This window comes from Electrona antarctica, assembly GCF_951216825.1.
Source record: "Electrona antarctica genome assembly, chromosome: 6".
Taxonomy (NCBI): domain Eukaryota; kingdom Metazoa; phylum Chordata; class Actinopteri; order Myctophiformes; family Myctophidae; genus Electrona; species Electrona antarctica.
This window is the reverse complement of record NC_136811.1, coordinates 58,446,813-58,464,609: the sequence shown is the minus strand read 5'-3', so window position 1 is coordinate 58,464,609 and position 17,797 is coordinate 58,446,813. Positions and strand designations below refer to the sequence as shown.

Genomic DNA, 17,797 nt, shown 5'->3' with positions numbered 1-17,797 from the left:
ACGCTAGACACAAACTCTACTACACACTGAACACTAGACACAAACTCTACTACACACTGAACACTAGACACAAACTCTACTACACACTGAACACTAGACACAAACTACTACACACTGAACACTAGACACAAACTCTACTACACACTGAACACTAGACACAAACTCTACTACACACTGAACACTAGACACAAACTACTACACACTGAACACTAGACACAAACTCTACTACACACTGAACACTAGACACAAACTCTACTACACACTGAACACTAGACACAAACTATACTACACACTGAACACTAGACCTCAGAATAGCCAAATAGCATTGACCACGCCTCCAGGTCTTAAGTTAAGTCATAAGACCTGGTACTTAAGACATGCATAATACTGCCCTCTGTGTCTGTCTGTCCTTCCAGACCACTAAGACTGTCTGTCTGTCCTTCCAGACCACTAAGCCTGTCTGTCTGTCCTTCCAGACCACTAAGCCTGTCTGTCTGTCCTTCCAGACCACTAAGCCTGTCTGTCTGTCCTTCCTGACCACTAAGCCTGTCTGTCTGTCCTTCCAGACCACTAAGACCCCAGGCCTGCGGCCGATGCATCGCGGCGACATCGTCCAGGTGACGGAGCTGCTGCAGAGACACCTGCGTCGGTTCCACCTGGCGCCCTCTATGGGTCCGGAGGAGGTGGCGCACTGGTTCCTCCCCCAGGAGAACATCATCGACAGCTTCGTAGTGGAGGTATGGGCCTGAATACCTGAGATCTAATGAACAGCTTCGTAGTGGAGGTATGGGCCTGAATACCTGAGATCTAATGAACAGCTTCGTAGTGGAGTTTTGGGCCTGAATACCTGAGATCTAATGAACAGCTTCGTAGTGGAGGTATGGGCCTGAATACCTGAGATCTAATGAACAGCTTCGTAGTGGAGGTATGGGCCTGAATACCTGAGATCTAATGAACAGCTTCGTAGTGGAGGTATGGGCCTGAATACCTGAGATCTAATGAACAGCTTCGTAGTGGAGGTATGGGCCTGAATACCTGAGATCTAATGAACAGCTTCGTAGTGGAGGTATGGGCCTGAATACCTGAGATCTAATGAACAGCTTCGTAGTGGAGGTATGGGCCTGAATACCTGAGATCTAATGAACAGCTTCGTAGTGGAGGTAGGCCTGAATACCTGAGATCTAATGAACAGCTTCGTAGTGGAGGTATGGGCCTGAATACCTGAGATCTAATGAACAGCTTCGTAGTGGAGGTATGGGCCTGAATACCTGAGATCTAATGAACAGCTTCGTAGTGGAGGTATGGGCCTGAATACCTGAGATCTAATGAACAGCTTCGTAGTGGAGGTATGGGCCTGAATACCTGAGATCTAATGAACAGCTTCGTAGTGGAGGTATGGGCCTGAATACCTGAGATCTAATGAACAGCTTCGTAGTGGAGGTATGGGCCTGAACGCCTGAGATCTGAATTGACATAATCCTAATTTGCTGAACGCCCAGGACGAAGTTCTTTGTCCTTTCTATTAGTAACGCCCGACGCTCAGGACGAAGTATTGTCCAAAAGACGAAGTTTATTGATACGAGAACAGATCGCCTGGCTGTATAGCCCAGGCGCGCATCCTGGGCTCTCCTCTGTGACGCGCAAGAGTGAGACGTCATCGAAAAACTCCCTCCTCTGTTTAGCTGATGAAAACGAAAATCTTAAAACGTTCATAACTCGCGATCTAAATCATCCCGTCTTTTTATGAAAAAAGATCCTGTGTTAGACGGCGCTCCGCAGTCCAGTCGCTAGTCTCTCGCTAGATTTATTCTTGTCTCCCGTTGTTGTCGATCGCCTCTAGAGTGGTGTGGCTATCGTTAGCTGCTACACACACACATCAACTTTTGCCGGTCCGTCCGGAAAAGAGGTCCGTGTTTATAAATCGACTGGGCGCATGAATGTAATGGATTAAATAGTTCCGGGCAATTAAAGTGTTAATATTGGTTTATTACAAAAGTTAAGAGTTCAAAGTTAAGTGGTTATGTCATGATATGTGATGGTTAAATAAAAGGTTTGAATCTCGGGTACAAGTACGACTTGGGCTTCGATCTGCAGTGAAATGATTGATGATGTGTGTGTGTGTGTGTGTGTGTGTGTGTGTGTGTGTGTGTGTGTGTGTGTGTGTGTGTGTGTGTGTGTGTGTGTGTGTGTGTGTGTGTGTGTGTGTGTGTGTGTGTGTGTGTGTGTGTGTGTGTGTGTGTGTGTGTGTGTGTGTCCTCCTGCTAGCTGCTGAGCTAAAACACAACAAACACTGCTGAAAATGCATGTCTAGCTATTACCAGGGTTGCCACATTTCGTGTCTGTGAGAGAGAAGCAAGCAACCAGGAAGTTCATTCCATAGTTTAGATTGGGAGTGAGTCTGTAGTTCTGACTGTAATGGGAAGTTCATTCCATAGTTTAGATTGGGAGTGAGTCTGCAGTTCTGACTGCAATGGGAAGTTCATTCCATAGTTTAGATTGGGAGTGAGTCTGTAGTTCTGACTGCAATGGGAAGTTCATTCCATAGTTTAGATTGGGAGTGAGTCTGTAGTTCTGACTGCAATGGGAAGTTCATTCCATAGTTTAGATTGGGAGTGAGTCTGTAGTTCTGACTGCAATGGGAAGTTCATTCCATAGTTTAGATTGGGAGTGAGTCTGTAGTTCTGACTGCAATGGGAAGTTCATTCCATAGTTTAGATTGGGAGTGAGTCTGTAGTTCTGACTGTAATGGGAAGTTCATTCCATAATTTAGATTGGGAGTGAGTCTGTAGTTCTGACTGCAATGGGAAGTTCATTCCATAGTTTAGATTGGGAGTGAGGCTGTAGTTCTGACTGTAATGGGAAGTTCATTCCATAGTTTAGATTGGGAGTGAGGCTGTAGTTCTGACTGTAATGGGAAGTTCATTCCATAGTTTAGATTGGGAGTGAGGCTGTAGTTCTGACTGCAATGGGAAGTCCATTCCATAGTTTAGATTGGGAGTGAGGCTGTAGTTCTGACTGTAATGGGAAGTTCATTCCATAGTTTAGATTGGGAGTGAGGCTGTAGTTCTGACTGCAATGGGAAGTTCATTCCATAGTTTAGATTGGGAGTGAGGCTGTAGTTCTGACTGTAATGGGAAGTTCATTCCATAGTTTAGATTGGGAGTGAGTCTGTAGTTCTGACTGTAATGGGAAGTTCATTCCATAGTTTTGGAGCCAGAAGGGAGAAGAGTTTTGGACGTGTGGAGCGTTGTAGTCCCGGCTGTTTTTAGTGAAGGTACTTCCAGCTTCCCTGCGTTGGCTGATCTGAGAGGAGGGAGGGTTTGTAGGGTTCGATCAGACTTGCCAGATATGGGGGAGCCGTACCTTTTGGTTGCTTTGAATGCCAGCATCAGAGTTTTGTACTCTGTGCGGGCAGCGACCGGGAGCCAATGGAGTCCTGACAGACATGACTAGTCTATCTCTCTCTCTCCACCCACAGGGTGGAGGTGGAGTCCTGACAGACATGACTAGTCTATCTCTCTCTCTCCACCCACAGGGTGAAGGTGGAGTCCTGACAGACATGACTAGTCTATCTCTCTATCTCTCTCTCTCCACCCACAGGGTGAAGGTGGAGTCCTGACAGACATGACCAGCTTCTACACCCTCCCCTCCACGGTGATGCACCATCCTCTGCACCGCAGCTTGAAGGCAGCGTACTCCTTCTACAGCGTCCACACCACCACCCCTCTGCTGGAGCTGATGAACGACACCCTCATACTGGCCAAACTGGTAAGGACCCCCCAGACACCCCATACTGGCCCCCCAGACACCCTCATACTGGCCCCCCCAGACACCCTCATACTGGCCCCCCAGACACCTTCATACTGGCCCCCCAGACACCCTCATACTGGCCCCCCAGACACCCTCATACTGGCCCTCCAGACACCCTCATACTGGCCCCCCAGACACCCCCATACTGGCCCCCCAGACACCCTCATACTGGCCCCCCAGACACCCCCATACTGGCCCCCCAGACACCCTCATACTGGCCCCCCAGACACCCTCATACTGGCCCCCCAGACACCCCCATACTGGCCCCCCAGACACCCCCATACTGGCCCCCCAGACACCCTCATACTGGCCCCCCAGACACCCTCATACTGGCCCCCCAGACACCCCCATACTGGCCCCCCAGACACCCTCATATTGGCCCCCCAGACACCCTCATACTGGCCCCCCAGACACCCTCATACTGGCCCCCCAGACACCCTCATACTGGCCCCCCAGACACCCTCATATTGGCCCCCCAGACACCCTCATACTGGCCCCCCAGACACCCCCATACTGGCCCCCCAGACACCCCCATACTGGCCCCCCAGACACCCTCATACTGGCCCCCCAGACACCCTCATACTGGCCCCCCAGACACCCCCATACTGGCCCCCCAGACACCCTCATACTGGCCCCCCAGACACCCTCATACTGGCCCCCCAGACACCCTCATACTGGCCCCCCAGACACCCTCATACTGGCCCCCCAGACACCCTCATACTGGCCCCCCAGACACCCTCATACTGGCCCCCCAGACACCCTCATACTGGCCCTCCAGACACCCTCATACTGGCCCCCCAGACACCCTCATACTGGCCCCCCAGACACCCCCATACTGGCCCCCCAGACACCCTCATACTGGCCCCCCAGACACCCCCATACTGGCCCCCCAGACACCCTCATACTGGCCCCCCAGACACCCTCATACTGGCCCCCCAGACACCCTCATACTGGCCCCCCAGACACCCTCATACTGGCCCCCCAGACACCCTCATACTGGCCCCCCAGACACCCTCATACTGGCCCCCCAGACACCCTCATACTGGCCCCCCAGACACCCTCATACTGGCCCCCCAGACACCCTCATACTGGCCCCCCAGACACCCCCATACTGCCCCCCCAGACACCCTCATATTGGCCCCCCAGACACTCTCATACTGGCCCCCCAGACACCCTCATACTGGCCCCCCCAGACACCCTCATACTGGCCCCCCAGACACCCTCATACTGGCCCCCCAGACACCCCCATACTGGCCCCCCAGACACCCCCATACTGGCCCCCCAGACACCCCCATACTGGCCCCCCAGACACCCTCATACTGGCCCCCCAGACACCCTCATACTGGCCCCCCAGGGACCCCCATACTGGCCCCCCAGACACCCCCATACTGGCCCCCCAGACACCCCCATACTGGCCCCCCAGACACCCCCATACTGGCCCCCCAGACACCCTCATACTGGCCCCCCAGACACCCTCATACTGGCCCCCCAGACACCCTCATACTGGCCCCCCAGACACCCCCATACTGGCCCCCCAGACACCCTCATACTGGCCCCCCAGACACCCCCATACTGGCCCCCCAGACACCCTCATACTGGCCCCCCAGACACCCTCATACTGGCCCCCCAGACACCCCCATACTGGCCCCCCAGACACCCTCATACTGGCCCCCCAGACACCCTCATACTGGCCCCCCAGACACCCTCATACTGGCCCCCCAGACACCCTCATACTTGCCCCCCAGACACCCTCATACTGGCCCCCAAGACACCCTCATACTGGCCCCCCAGACACCCTCATACTGGCCCCCCAGACACCCCCATACTGGCCCCCCAGACACCCTCATACTGTCCCCCCAGACACCCCCATACTGGCCCCCCAGGGACCCTCATACTTAGCCTGGCTAATAAGCCAGACTAATATCACACAACACTGTCGCGGTATATTAGTCTGGGCTGGCTCCACTTGGATTTCATTTCCCGGGGGGCGGGTTCAAACATTTTCTCTTTGACGCAATTGGTCAGAGCTACTGTCAGTCAAAGGTCTCAAGCATTGAACGTCACTGTACCAAAGCCCGCCCATATTGCATACCGTGTCCCGATTGGCCCGACCTGTTCTCGGTTGTAGGAAAGAGGCGTGCTACTGAGCCTCGCCAGACCGTAATCCGCTGGCAGGCAAAACGTTTTTTGCCAACGGCTGATTCGGTCTGGTTTATTAACCAGGCTACCTCATACTGGCCCCCAGACACCCTCATACTGTGTGTGTGTGTGTGTGTGTGTGTGTGTGTGTGTGTGTGTGTGTGTGTGTGTGTGTGTGTGTGTGTGTGTGTGTGTGTGTGTGTGTGTGTGTGTGTGTGTGTGTGTGTGTGTGTGTGTGTGTGTGTGTGTGTGTTCGTTCACAGAAAGGTTTTGACGTGTTCAACTCTCTGGACCTGATGGAGAACAAGGTGTTTCTGGAGAAGCTCAAGTTCGGCATCGGAGACGGAAACCTGCAGTATTACCTTTACAACTGGAAATGTCCCCCGATGGACTCTGACAAGGTGGGTGAATGTCCCCCCATCCCTGGACTCTGACAAGGTGGGTGAAATGTCCCCCGATGGACTCTGACAAGGTGGGTGAAATGTCCCCCCCATCCCTGGACTCTGACAAGGTGGGTGAAATGTCCCCCGATGGACTCTGACAAGGTGGGTGAAATGTCCCCCCATCCATGGACTCTGACAAGGTGGGTGAAATGTCCCCCTATGGACTCTGACAAGGTGGGTGAAATGTCCCCCCCATCCATGGACTCTGACAAGGTGGGTGAAATGTCCCCCGATGGACTCTGACAAGGTGGGTGAAATGTCCCCCCCATCCCTGGACTCTGACAAGGTGGGTGAAATGTCCCCCCCATCCCTGGACTCTGACAAGGTGGGTGAAATGTCCCCCCCCATCCCTGGACTCTGACAAGGTGGGTGAAATGTCCCCCCCATCCCTGGACTCTGACAAGGTGGGTGAAATGTCCCCCCCATCCCTGGACTCTGACAAGGTGGGTGAAATGTCCCCCCCATCCCTGGACTCTGACAAGGTGGGTGAAATGTCCCCCCATCCATGGACTCTGACAAGGTGGGTGAAATGTCCCCCCATCCATGGACTCTGACAAGGTGGGTGAAATGTCCCCCCCATCCCTGGACTCTGACAAGGTGGGTGAAATGTCCCCCCCATCCCTGGACTCTGACAAGGTGGGTGAAATGTCCCCCCCATCCCTGGACTCTGACAAGGTGGGTGAAATGTCCCCCCCATCCCTGGACTCTGACAAGGTGGGTGAAATGTCCCCCCCATCCATGGACTCTGACAAGGTGGGTGAAATGTCCCCCCTTCCATGGACTCTGACAAGGTGGGTGAAATGTCCCCCCCATCCCTGGACTCTGACAAGGTGGGTGAAATGTCCCCCCATCCATGGACTCTGACAAGGTGGGTGAAATGTCCCCCCATCCATGGACTCTGACAAGGTGGGTGAAATGTCCCCCCCACCCTCATCCGGATTCACGATTTACACATCGATATACTTGATATTTCGATACAGTTACTATATCGTTACACCCCCTAACTTTTAATACTCGTAATCCTAATCATAACGGCTATGTGTGTGTGTGTGTGTGTGTGTGTGTGTGTGTGTGTGTGTGTGTGTGTGTGTGCGTGTGCGTGTTCGTTCTCAGGTGGGTCTGGTGCTGCAGTAGCCGTAGGAGGTCGCGTTGCCATGAACACACACACACACACACACACACACACACACAGGCGGAGCGATGCTAGACAATGACACCTGTTGACAAGAAACCCCTCCCCCCGCCCCGCCCCCCAGAGGCAGGTGAGTGGGAGGGCCCCCAATGGCCCCACCCCCTGCCACGCCTCCAGAGGCAGGTTGGGTGGGAGGCCCCTCCCACTCACCTGTTGCTCCATCTGCTCCCTGTTACCCCTGGGAGCCCCGCCCATCTATTCTACAACATCCTGAATGTGAACTCATGCTATGCCTGAGAGCATGCACCGTGCTCCTGACACACACACACACACGCGCACACACACACACACACACACGCACACACACACACCATGGTTCACGCATCTACAAGTGTATGTAAAACATTCAAAGCTTGGGTTACATAACTGATATCTTTCCATTAGACTTATTTATTTTTTATTTTTGAGGGGTGCTAGCCACTCGTATGTATGTATGTATGTATGTATGTATGTATGTATGTATGTATGTATGTATGTATGTATGTATGTATATATGTATATATGTATGTATGTATATATGTATATATGTATATATGTATGTATGGTAAGCTGCACACTGGTGTCTACATCCACAAGCTTGTAGATCAGCTATTTGGGTGCACGCCATGATGCGCAGCCACGCATATACACTAGAGAATAGTCACGCACGCACACACACACGCACACACTTACAAGCCATACATTCGCACATTCGTCTTATTTTACACACACACACACACACACACACACGTTCCATACATGCACACGAGACGGACAGTATGTCCAAGGAAAGACTGGTCCAACTGGTGCATTGATTTGACATGTGTTTTAAAGACTGGTCCAACTGGTGCATTGATTTGACATGTGTTTTAAAGACTGGTCCAACTGGTGCATTGATTTGACATGTGTTTTAAAGACTGGTCCAACTGGTGCATTGATTTGACATGTGTTTTAAAGACTGGTCCAACTGGTGCATTGATTTGACATGTGTTTTAAAGACTGGTCCAACTGGTGCATTGATTTGACATGTGTTTTAAAGACTGGTCCAACTGGTGCATTGATTTGACATGTGTTTTAAAGACTGGTCCAACTGGTGCATTGATTTGACATGTGTTTTAAAGACTGGTCCAACTGGTGCATTGATTTGACATGTGTTTTAAAGACTGGTCCAACTGGTGCATTGATTTGACATGTGTTTTAAAGACTGGTCCAACTGGTGCATTGATTTGACATGTGTTTTAAAGACTGGTCCAACTGGTGCATTGATTTGACATGTGTTTTGTCTATATAATGTAGTTACTGTACATTGCAATGCGAGATCATATTTATTCCTGTAGTGTTTGATTTTTTTTTTGATTTTTTTGGGGGGGGGGGATTCCAGTCCAGAGGACACTCCCCTTGGGGGGGGTTTCCAGTCCAGAGGACACTCCGCTTGTGGGTGGGGGGGGGGGGGGGATTCCAGTCCAGAGGACACTCCCCTTGGGGGGGGGGGGGGGGGGGATTCCAGTCCAGAGGACACTCCCTAAGTATTTTCCTCTGTAGTGTAGATGACATCATAGACTTTTGGAGTTTCTATGAACCGTTGATTTTAGGGACTTTTTGATGAAGAATGTAATCGCATCAGTGAAGCACAATTTATTTCATTATTGTTTTTTTTTATTTTGTGTTGTTTATATTTGTTTGTTTGTTTTGTTTTTTATCGAGCAAAAAAAAAACGGTCCTTAAAAGCGGGGTATAGTTTGCCTAAAATGTCCAAAACGTGCACGTTGCACTGCGGTCCAAAACGTGCACGTTGCACTGCGGTCCAAAACGTGCACGTTGCACTGCGGTCCAAAACGTGCACGTTGCACTGCGGTCCAAAACGTGCACGTTGCACTGCGGTCCAAAACGTGCACGTTGCACTGCGGTCCAAAACGTGCACGTTGCACTGCGGTCCAAAACGTGCACGTTGCACTGCGGTCCAGCGATTCCAAAGGAGAGATCTTCATGTGCTAAAGCAGAGCCATAGAGTAACACGGAGTTACGACAACTCTGTTCACTTCATGGGGCTTCAGTCCAATGGAGGCTCTCCTACATAGACTTCTATTGGCTTCAGTCCAATGGAGGCTCTCCTACATAGACTTCTATTGGCTTCAGTCCAATGGAGGCTCTTCTACGTAGACTTCTATTGGCTTCAGTCCAATGGAGGCTCTCCTACATAGACTTCTATTGGCTTCAGTCCAATGGAGGCTCTCCTACATAGACTTCTATTGGCTTCAGTCCAATGGAGGCTCTCCTACATAGACTTCTATTGGCTTCAGTCCAATGGAGGCTCTTCTACGTAGACTTCTATTGGCTTCAGTCCAATGGAGGCTCTCCTACATAGACTTCTATTGGCTTCAGTCCAATGGAGGCTCTCCTACATAGACTTCTATTGGCTTCAGTCCAATGGAGGCTCTCCTACATAGACTTATATTGGCTTCAGTCCAATGGAGGCTCTCCTACATAGACTTCTATTGGCTTCAGTCCAATGGAGGCTCTCCTACATAGACTTCTATTGGCTTCAGTCCAATGGAGGCTCTCCTACATAGACTTCTATTGGCTTCAGTCCAATGGAGGCTCTTCTACATAGACTTCTATTGGCTTCAGTCCAATGGAGGCTCTCCTACATAGACTTCTATTGGCTTCAGTCCAATGGAGGCTCTCCTACATAGACTTCTATTGGCTTCAGTCCAATGGAGGCTCTCCTACATAGACTTATATTGGCTTCAGTCCAATGGAGGCTCTCCTACATAGACTTCTATTGGCTTCAGTCCAATGGAGGCTCTCCTACATAGACTTCTATTGGCTTCAGTCCAATGGAGGCTCTTCTACGTAGACTTCTATAGGCTTCAGTCCAATGGAGGCTCTTCTACGTAGACTTCTATTGGCTTCAGTCCGTTGGCAGAATGCATTGGACTCAGGCAACAGCCCAGCTTTAATGATCTTTAAATCCTTTTATTTTAGATCATTTATTTAGTAATAGTACAACATAAACATTACAGAGACTTTAGTTGTAACTGTACAATACTTTAAAACAGTTAAATTGCTGATATTTGCGCCGCCCCTCGTTGAAAACCAGCTTGTCCCTCTCCATCCAGGCTGCATGAACGGCGCTCCAGTCCTAACTCTGTCTTACTCTATGGCTCTGTGCTATATATATATACACTTAACACCTAGGTCTCTACACCCAATCATTTTGATGAAATTCTACAAAACAAAATAATAATATCGCAACAGAAAAACTCATTGGTCGACGACATGCTTAGCTGAGCTTGGTTTGCTACTATGTGCACTTTTATGTTCATCAGGGAGATAATGTGTGTAGCTCAATTTTATACTGCTGTGTATTTGAACAGATCTGACCGATTGTGTTGTTTGTAATAAATAGCAAAATCCTTTTATTCCATTTAGATACGAACGTATTATAGCACGGTAGGAAAAGCATCTGCCGGCCGTCTGTCCAAGAGCTTGACGAGACAGAGAGAACAGCCGAGGGCTCAGGGGGACAGAGAGGACAGCCGAGGGCTCAGGGGGACAGAGAGGACAGCCGAGAGGACAGCCGAGGGCTCGGCGAGACAGAGAGAACAGCCGAGGGCTCAGCGAGACAGAGAGAACAGCCGAGGGCTCAGCGAGGCAGAGAGAACAGCCGAGGGCTCAGCGAGACAGAGAGAACAGCCGAGGGCTCAGCGAGACAGAGAGAACAGCCGAGGGCTCAGCGAGACAGAGAGAACAGCCGAGGGCTCAGCGAGACAGAGAGAACAGCCGAGGGCTTGACGAGACAGAGAGAACAGCCGAGGGCTCAGCGAGACAGAGAGGACAGCCGAGGGCTCAGCGAGGCAGAGAGAACAGCCAAGGGCTCAGCGAGACAGAGAGAACAGCCGAGGGCTCAGCGAGGCAGAGAGAACAGCCGAGGGCTCAGCGAGACAGAGAGAACAGCCGAGGGCTCGGCGAGACAGAGAGGACAGCCGAGGGCTCAGCGAGACAGAGAGGACAGCCGAGGGCTCAGCGAGACAGAGAGAACAGCCGAGGGCTCAGCGAGACAGAGAGAACAGCCGAGGGCTCAGCGGGACAGAGAGAACAGCCGAGGGCTCGGCGAGACAGAGAGAACAGCCGAGGGCTCGGCGAGACAGAGAGAACAGCCGAGGGCTCGGCGAGACAGAGAGAACAGCCAAGGGCTCGGCGAGACAGAGAGAACAGCCGAGGGCTCAGCGGGACAGAGAGAACAGCCGAGGGCTCAGCGAGACAGAGAGGACAGCCGAGGGCTCAGCGAGACAGAGAGGACAGCCGAGGGCTCAGCGAGACAGAGAGAACAGCCGAGGGCTCAGCGAGACAGAGAGAACAGCCGAGGGCTCAGCGAGACAGAGAGGACAGCCGAGGGCTCAGCGAGACAGAGAGGACAGCTGAGGGCTCGGCGAGACAGAGAGAACAGCCGAGGGCTCGGCGAGACAGAGAGGACAGCCGAGGGCTCGGCGAGACAGAGAGAACAGCCGAGGGCTCGACGAGACAGAGAGAACAGCCGAGGGCTTGACGAGACAGAGAGAACAGCCGAGGGCTCGGCGAGACAGAGAGAACAGCCGAGGGCTCGGCGAGACAGAGAGAACAGCCGAGGGCTTGACGAGACAGAGAGAACAGCCGAGGGCTCGGCGAGACAGAGAGAACAGCTGTCTCAGCTAAAGGGCGTCCCTGTTCTGTCTCAGCTAAAGGGGGTCCCTGCTCTGTCTCAGCTAAAGGGGGTCCCTGCTCTGTCTCAGCTAAAGGGGGTCCCTGCTCTGTCTCAGCTAAAGGGGGTCCCTGCTCTGTCTCAGCTAAAGGGGGTCTCTGTCTCAGCTAAAGGGGGTCCCTGTTCTGTCTCTGTCTCAGCTAAAGGGGGTCCCTGATCTGTCTCAGCTAAAGGGGGTCCCTGCTCTGTCTCAGCTAAAGGGGGTCCCTGCTGTGTCTCAGCTAAAGGGGGTCCCTGCTCTGTCTCAGCTAAAGGGGGTCCCTGCTCTGTCTCAGCTAAAGGGGGTCCCTGTTCTGTCTCAGCTAAAAGGGGTCCCTGCTCTGTCTCAGCTAAAGGGGGTCCCTGTTCTGTCTCAGCTAAAGGGGGTCCCTGCTCTGTCTCAGCTAAAGGGGGTCCCTGCTCTGTCTCAGCTAAAGGGGGTCCCTGCTCTGTCTCAGCTAAAGGGGGTCCCTGGCCTGAAGACCCCTGCATTAGAGTGATTCTCTCAGACGTACAGGAAGATGTCCTCATGCACTAATTATAGAAACTAAGGGTTGATGAAGATCAGCTGAGGGAAAATTATTTGTATTAACTGTAAGTCCATAATTATGACATCAACGGTAGGGTGAAGGTTGAACTATAACCCCCAATGTTCCTCCCGGGGGCATTTTTATTGAATTTGTTTGTTTCTGTTTTTTTTATTTTAATGAATGATGCTGTATTTGCGTGTCTGACTACGTGTACATTTTTCTTGGGGGTGGTGGTGGGGGGGGGGGGGGGGGTATTATTTTGTTGTGTGTCGTGCAGCTAACTTGTTTTTTTAATTCCCTGAACAGTTCTGACATTTAGAATTGTCTGTTTGTCTTATTATGTATGACATGGTTTGCTGTCATCGTGGCTTTTCCTTTTCACTATTTCTCGTTGAACATTTCCAATTCAATGACCCGATTGTACTGAATATAAGACAATGGAAATATCCCCCCCAAAAATGGGGTTGTATTACAATCGGGGACTAGAGACTACGTGACATTTCAATGTTCTTTTTCCACAAATGAGTCTTGGAAAAATGGGGGTGGTCTTATAAGCAGAATCGTCTTATATTCAGCACAGTACGGTAAAGGACAACTTTAGTTTTATTCAACCAAGGTTCATGTTGTAGGTCATTAGAGAAAGTAAAAGATGAGATTAATTGTTTTTCATTTGCTGCTTTCTTTCGTTTTAGTGATTTTAGCTGTTTTTAACAGGGGGGCGGGGGCATTCAAACATGGGGCTAAATACGTCCTTTTTTTTACAAAATGTTACAGAGATTTCTTTCTTTTTTTTAATGTTTTCTTTTTTTTGTGGCTTTCGCCTTTATTTCATATTTTTTTCATGGAGGGACAGACAGTAGGCTGACAGGAAATGGGGAGAGAGATGGGGGGGGGTGACATGCAGTAAAGGCCGTGGGGATCGGGAGTCGAACCCGCGCCACGCTGCCAGACTGGATTACCAGCCAAGGTGCATGGACCGCTGAGCCACGGCCCAGGCCAGCAATTTCTTTATTAATATTTACTGTAGTCCTACTAGACCCCAGGAAATTACATCTGTCCACAAAAGATCGCAGGATCTACTGAATGTGAAGGTAGAGGTACTAGGGGGATGCCATACTGTGTGTCGTAGGCTCAATATGTCAGTTTGTCACATTCAGTAGATCCTGTGATCTTTTGTGGCCAGATATCATTTCCTGGGGTCTAGTAGGACTATAGTAAATAATAAAAAATAAATAAATCACCATATTTTTTGTAAAAAAAAACAAAAAACCTTTTAGGACCATGTTGGAATGCCCCGCCCCCCGGTCAAAAACAGCTAAAATCACTAAACGAAAGAAAGCAGCAAATGAAAAATGAAAATCTTTTACTTTCTCTAATAACAACTTAAAACATGAACCTTGGTTGGAAAAACCTAAAGTTGTCCTTCATTAAGTAACGTTTTAAAATGAAGATGAAAACCAAAGGGTTTGTGAGGTTATACTAGGCAGCTCGTTGTGTTCCGAACACACCAGCATGTTAAAACAATCCTACAGTCAGTATTATACAGTATTATACAGTATTATGCAGTATTATGCAGTATATTATACAACAACTGTCTTGAATGGAATGGAGCCATTTTATTTGTAACAATGTTTTTTTTTCCACTTTTTTATTTTATTTTATTCCTGAAAATGGCCGTTGTGAATCGGCTATTAGGAAAAATATCCACACATTTCTGGAAGAAAAAAAAAGTCTGCTATAAATAATGATATGCCCCCAAATAAAGACGCCAGGTTTGGAGGTCTTTTAACGCGTTTAAACTAGCAGTGGTTCTCAACCAGTGGTCCGGGGACCACCAGTGGTCCTTGTGGAGGTTCCAGGTGGTCCCCATGTGGTCCGGGGACCACCAGTGGTCCCTGAGGGGGTTCCAGGTGGTCCGGGGACCACCAGTGGTCCTTGTGGAGGTTCCAGGTGGTCCCCATGTGGTCCGGGGACCACCAGTGGTCCCTGAGGGTGTTCCAGGTGGTCCCCATGTGGTCCGGGGACCACCAGTGGTCCTTGAGGGGGTTCCAGGTGGTCCGGGGACCACCAGTGGTCCTTGTGGAGGTTCCAGGTGGTCCGGGGACCACCAGTGGTCCTTGAGGGGGTTCCAGGTGGTCCCCATGTGGTCCGGGGACCACCAGTGGTCCTTGAGGGGGTTCCAGGTGGTCCCCATGTGGTCCGGGGACCACCAGTGGTCCCTGAGGGGGTTCCAGGTGGTCCCCATGTGGTCCGGGGACCACCAGTGGTCCTTGAGGGGGTTCCAGGTGGTCCCCATGTGGTCCGGGGACCACCAGTGGTCCTTGAGGGGGTTCCAGGTGGTCCCCATGTGGTCCGGGGACCACCAGTGGTCCCTGAGGGGGTTCCAGGTGGTCCCCATGTGGTCCGGGGACCACCAGTGGTCCTTGAGGGGGTTCCAGGTGGTCCCCATGTGGTCCGGGGACCACCAGTGGTCCTTGTGGAGGTTCATGGTGGTCCCCATGTGGTCCGGGGACCACCAGTGGTCCTTGTGGAGGTTCCAGGTGGTCCCCATGTGGTCCGGGGACCACCAGTGGTCCTTGAGGGGGTTCCAGGTGGTCCCCATGTGGTCCGGGGACCACCAGTGGTCCTTGAGGGGGTTCCAGGTGGTCCCCATGTGGTCCGGGGACCACCAGTGGTCCTTGTGGAGGTTCATGGTGGTCCCCATGTGGTCCGGGGACCACCAGTGGTCCTTGTGGAGGTTCATGGTGGTCCCCATGTGGTCCGGGGACCACCAGTGGACCTTGTGGAGGTTCCAGGTGGTCCCCATGTGGTCCGGGGACCACCACCAGTGGTCCTTGAGGGGGTTCCAGGTGGTCCCCATGTGGTCCGGGGACCACCAGTGGTCCTTGTGGAGGTTCCAGGTGGTCCCCATGTGGTCCGGGGACCACCAGTGGTCCTTGTGGAGGTTCATGGTGGTCCCCATGTGGTCCGGGGACCACCACCAGTGGTCCTTGAGGGGGTTCCAGGTGGTCCCCATGTGGTCCGGGGACCACCAGTGGTCCTTGTGGAGGTTCATGGTGGTCCCCATGTGGTCCGGGGACCACCAGTGGTCCTTGTGGAGGTTCATGGTGGTCCCCATGTGGTCCGGGGACCACCAGTGGTCCTTGAGGGGGTTACAGGTGGTCCCCATGGTGTCCGGGGACCACCAGTGGTCCTCCTTGAGGGGGTTCCAGGTGGTCCCCATGTGGTCCGGGGACCACCAGTGGTCCTTGAGGGGGTTCCAGGTGGTCCCCATGTGGTCCGGGGACCACCAGTGGTCCTTGTGGAGGTTCATGGTGGTCCCCATGTGGTCCGGGGACCACCAGTGGTCCTTGAGGGGGTTCCAGGTGGTCCCCATGTGGTCCGGGGACCACCAGTGGTCCTTGAGGGGGTTCCAGGTGGTCCCCATGTGGTCCGGGGACCACCAGTGGTCCTTGAGGGGGTTCCAGGTGGTCCCCATGTGGTCCGGGGACCACCAGTGGTCCTTGTGGAGGTTCCAGGATGTCCCCATGTGGTCCGGGGACCACCAGTGGTCCTTGTGGAGGTTCCAGGTGGTCCCCATGTGGTCCGGGGACCACCAGTGGTCCTTGTGGAGGTTCATGGTGGTCCCCATGTGGTCCGGGGACCACCAGTGGTCCTTGTGGAGGTTCCAGGTGGTCCCCATGTGGTCCGGGGACCACCAGTGGTCCTTGTGGAGGTTCATGGTGGTCCCCATGTGGTCCGGGGACCACCAGTGGTCCTTGTGGAGGTTCCAGGTGGTCCCCATGTGGTCCGGGGACCACCAGTGGTCCTTGTGGAGGTTCATGGTGGTCCCCATGTGGTCCGGGGACCACCAGTGGTCCTTGAGGGGGTTCCAGGTGGTCCCCATGTGGTCCGGGGACCACCAGTGGTCCTTGTGGAGGTTCCAGGATGTCCCCATGTGGTCCGGGGACCACCAGTGGTCCTTGTGGAGGTTCATGGTGGTCCCCATGTGGTCCGGGGACCACCAGTGGTCCTTGTGGAGGTTCATGGTGGTCCCCATGTGGTCCGGGGACCACCAGTGGTCCTTGTGGAGGTTCATGGTGGTCCCCATGTGGTCCGGGGACCACCAGTGGTCCTTGAGGGGGTTCCAGGTGGTCCCCATGTGGTCCGGGGACCACCAGTGGTCCTTGTGGAGGTTCATGGTGGTCCCCATGTGGTCCGGGGACCACCAGTGGTCCTTGAGGGGGTTCCAGGTGGTCCCCATGTGGTCCGGGGACCACCAGTGGTCCTTGTGGAGGTTCCAGGTGGTCCCCATGTGGTCCGGGGACCACCAGTGGTCCTTGTGGAGGTTCCAGGTGGTCCGGGGACCACCAGTGGTCCTTGTGGAGGTTCCAGGTGGTCCGGGGACCACCAGTGGTCCTTGTGGAGGTTCCAGGTGGTCCCCATGTGGTCCGGGGACCACCAGTCGTCCTTGAGGGGGTTCCGGGTGGTCCCCATGTGGTCCAGGGACCACCAGTGGTCCCTGAGGGGGTTCCAGGTGGTCCCCATGTGGTCCGGGGACCACCAGTGGTCCTTGTGGAGGTTCATGGTGGTCCCCATGTGGTCCGGGGACCACCAGTGGTCCTTGTGGAGGTTCATGGTGGTCCCCATGTGGTCCGGGGACCACCAGTGGTCCTTGAGGGGGTTCCAGGTGGTCCCCATGTGGTCCGGGGACCACCAGTGGTCCTTGTGGAGGTTCATGGTGGTCCCCATGTGGTCCGGGGACCACCAGTGGTCCTTGAGGGGGTTCCAGGTGGTCCCCATGTGGTCCGGGGACCACCAGTGGTCCTTGTGGAGGTTCCAGGTGGTCCCCATGTGGTCCGGGGACCACCAGTGGTCCTTGTGGAGGTTCCAGGTGGTCCGGGGACCACCAGTGGTCCTTGTGGAGGTTCCAGGTGGTCCGGGGACCACCAGTGGTCCTTGTGGAGGTTCCAGGTGGTCCCCATGTGGTCCGGGGACCACCAGT

The 17,797-nt window shown here is 53.0% G+C and overlaps 1 protein-coding gene across 1 annotated transcript in view; it reads left to right on the top strand.

Moving 5' to 3' along the window:
- nmt2 (N-myristoyltransferase 2) overlaps positions 1-7,556 on the top strand; it is a gene marked incomplete at its 5' end in the record, with an annotated part of 27,219 nt that extends 19,663 nt beyond the window's left edge. Inside the window, 4 exons of the mRNA XM_079503894.1 lie at positions 567-737; positions 3,601-3,768; positions 6,213-6,350; positions 7,506-7,556. Coding sequence (XP_079360020.1) covers positions 567-737; positions 3,601-3,768; positions 6,213-6,350; positions 7,506-7,526 — 498 coding nt within the window. The 3' untranslated portion in view covers positions 7,527-7,556. The remainder of the gene's footprint in view (positions 1-566; positions 738-3,600; positions 3,769-6,212; positions 6,351-7,505) is intronic.
- Between the last annotated feature and the right edge of the window lie 10,241 nt (positions 7,557-17,797).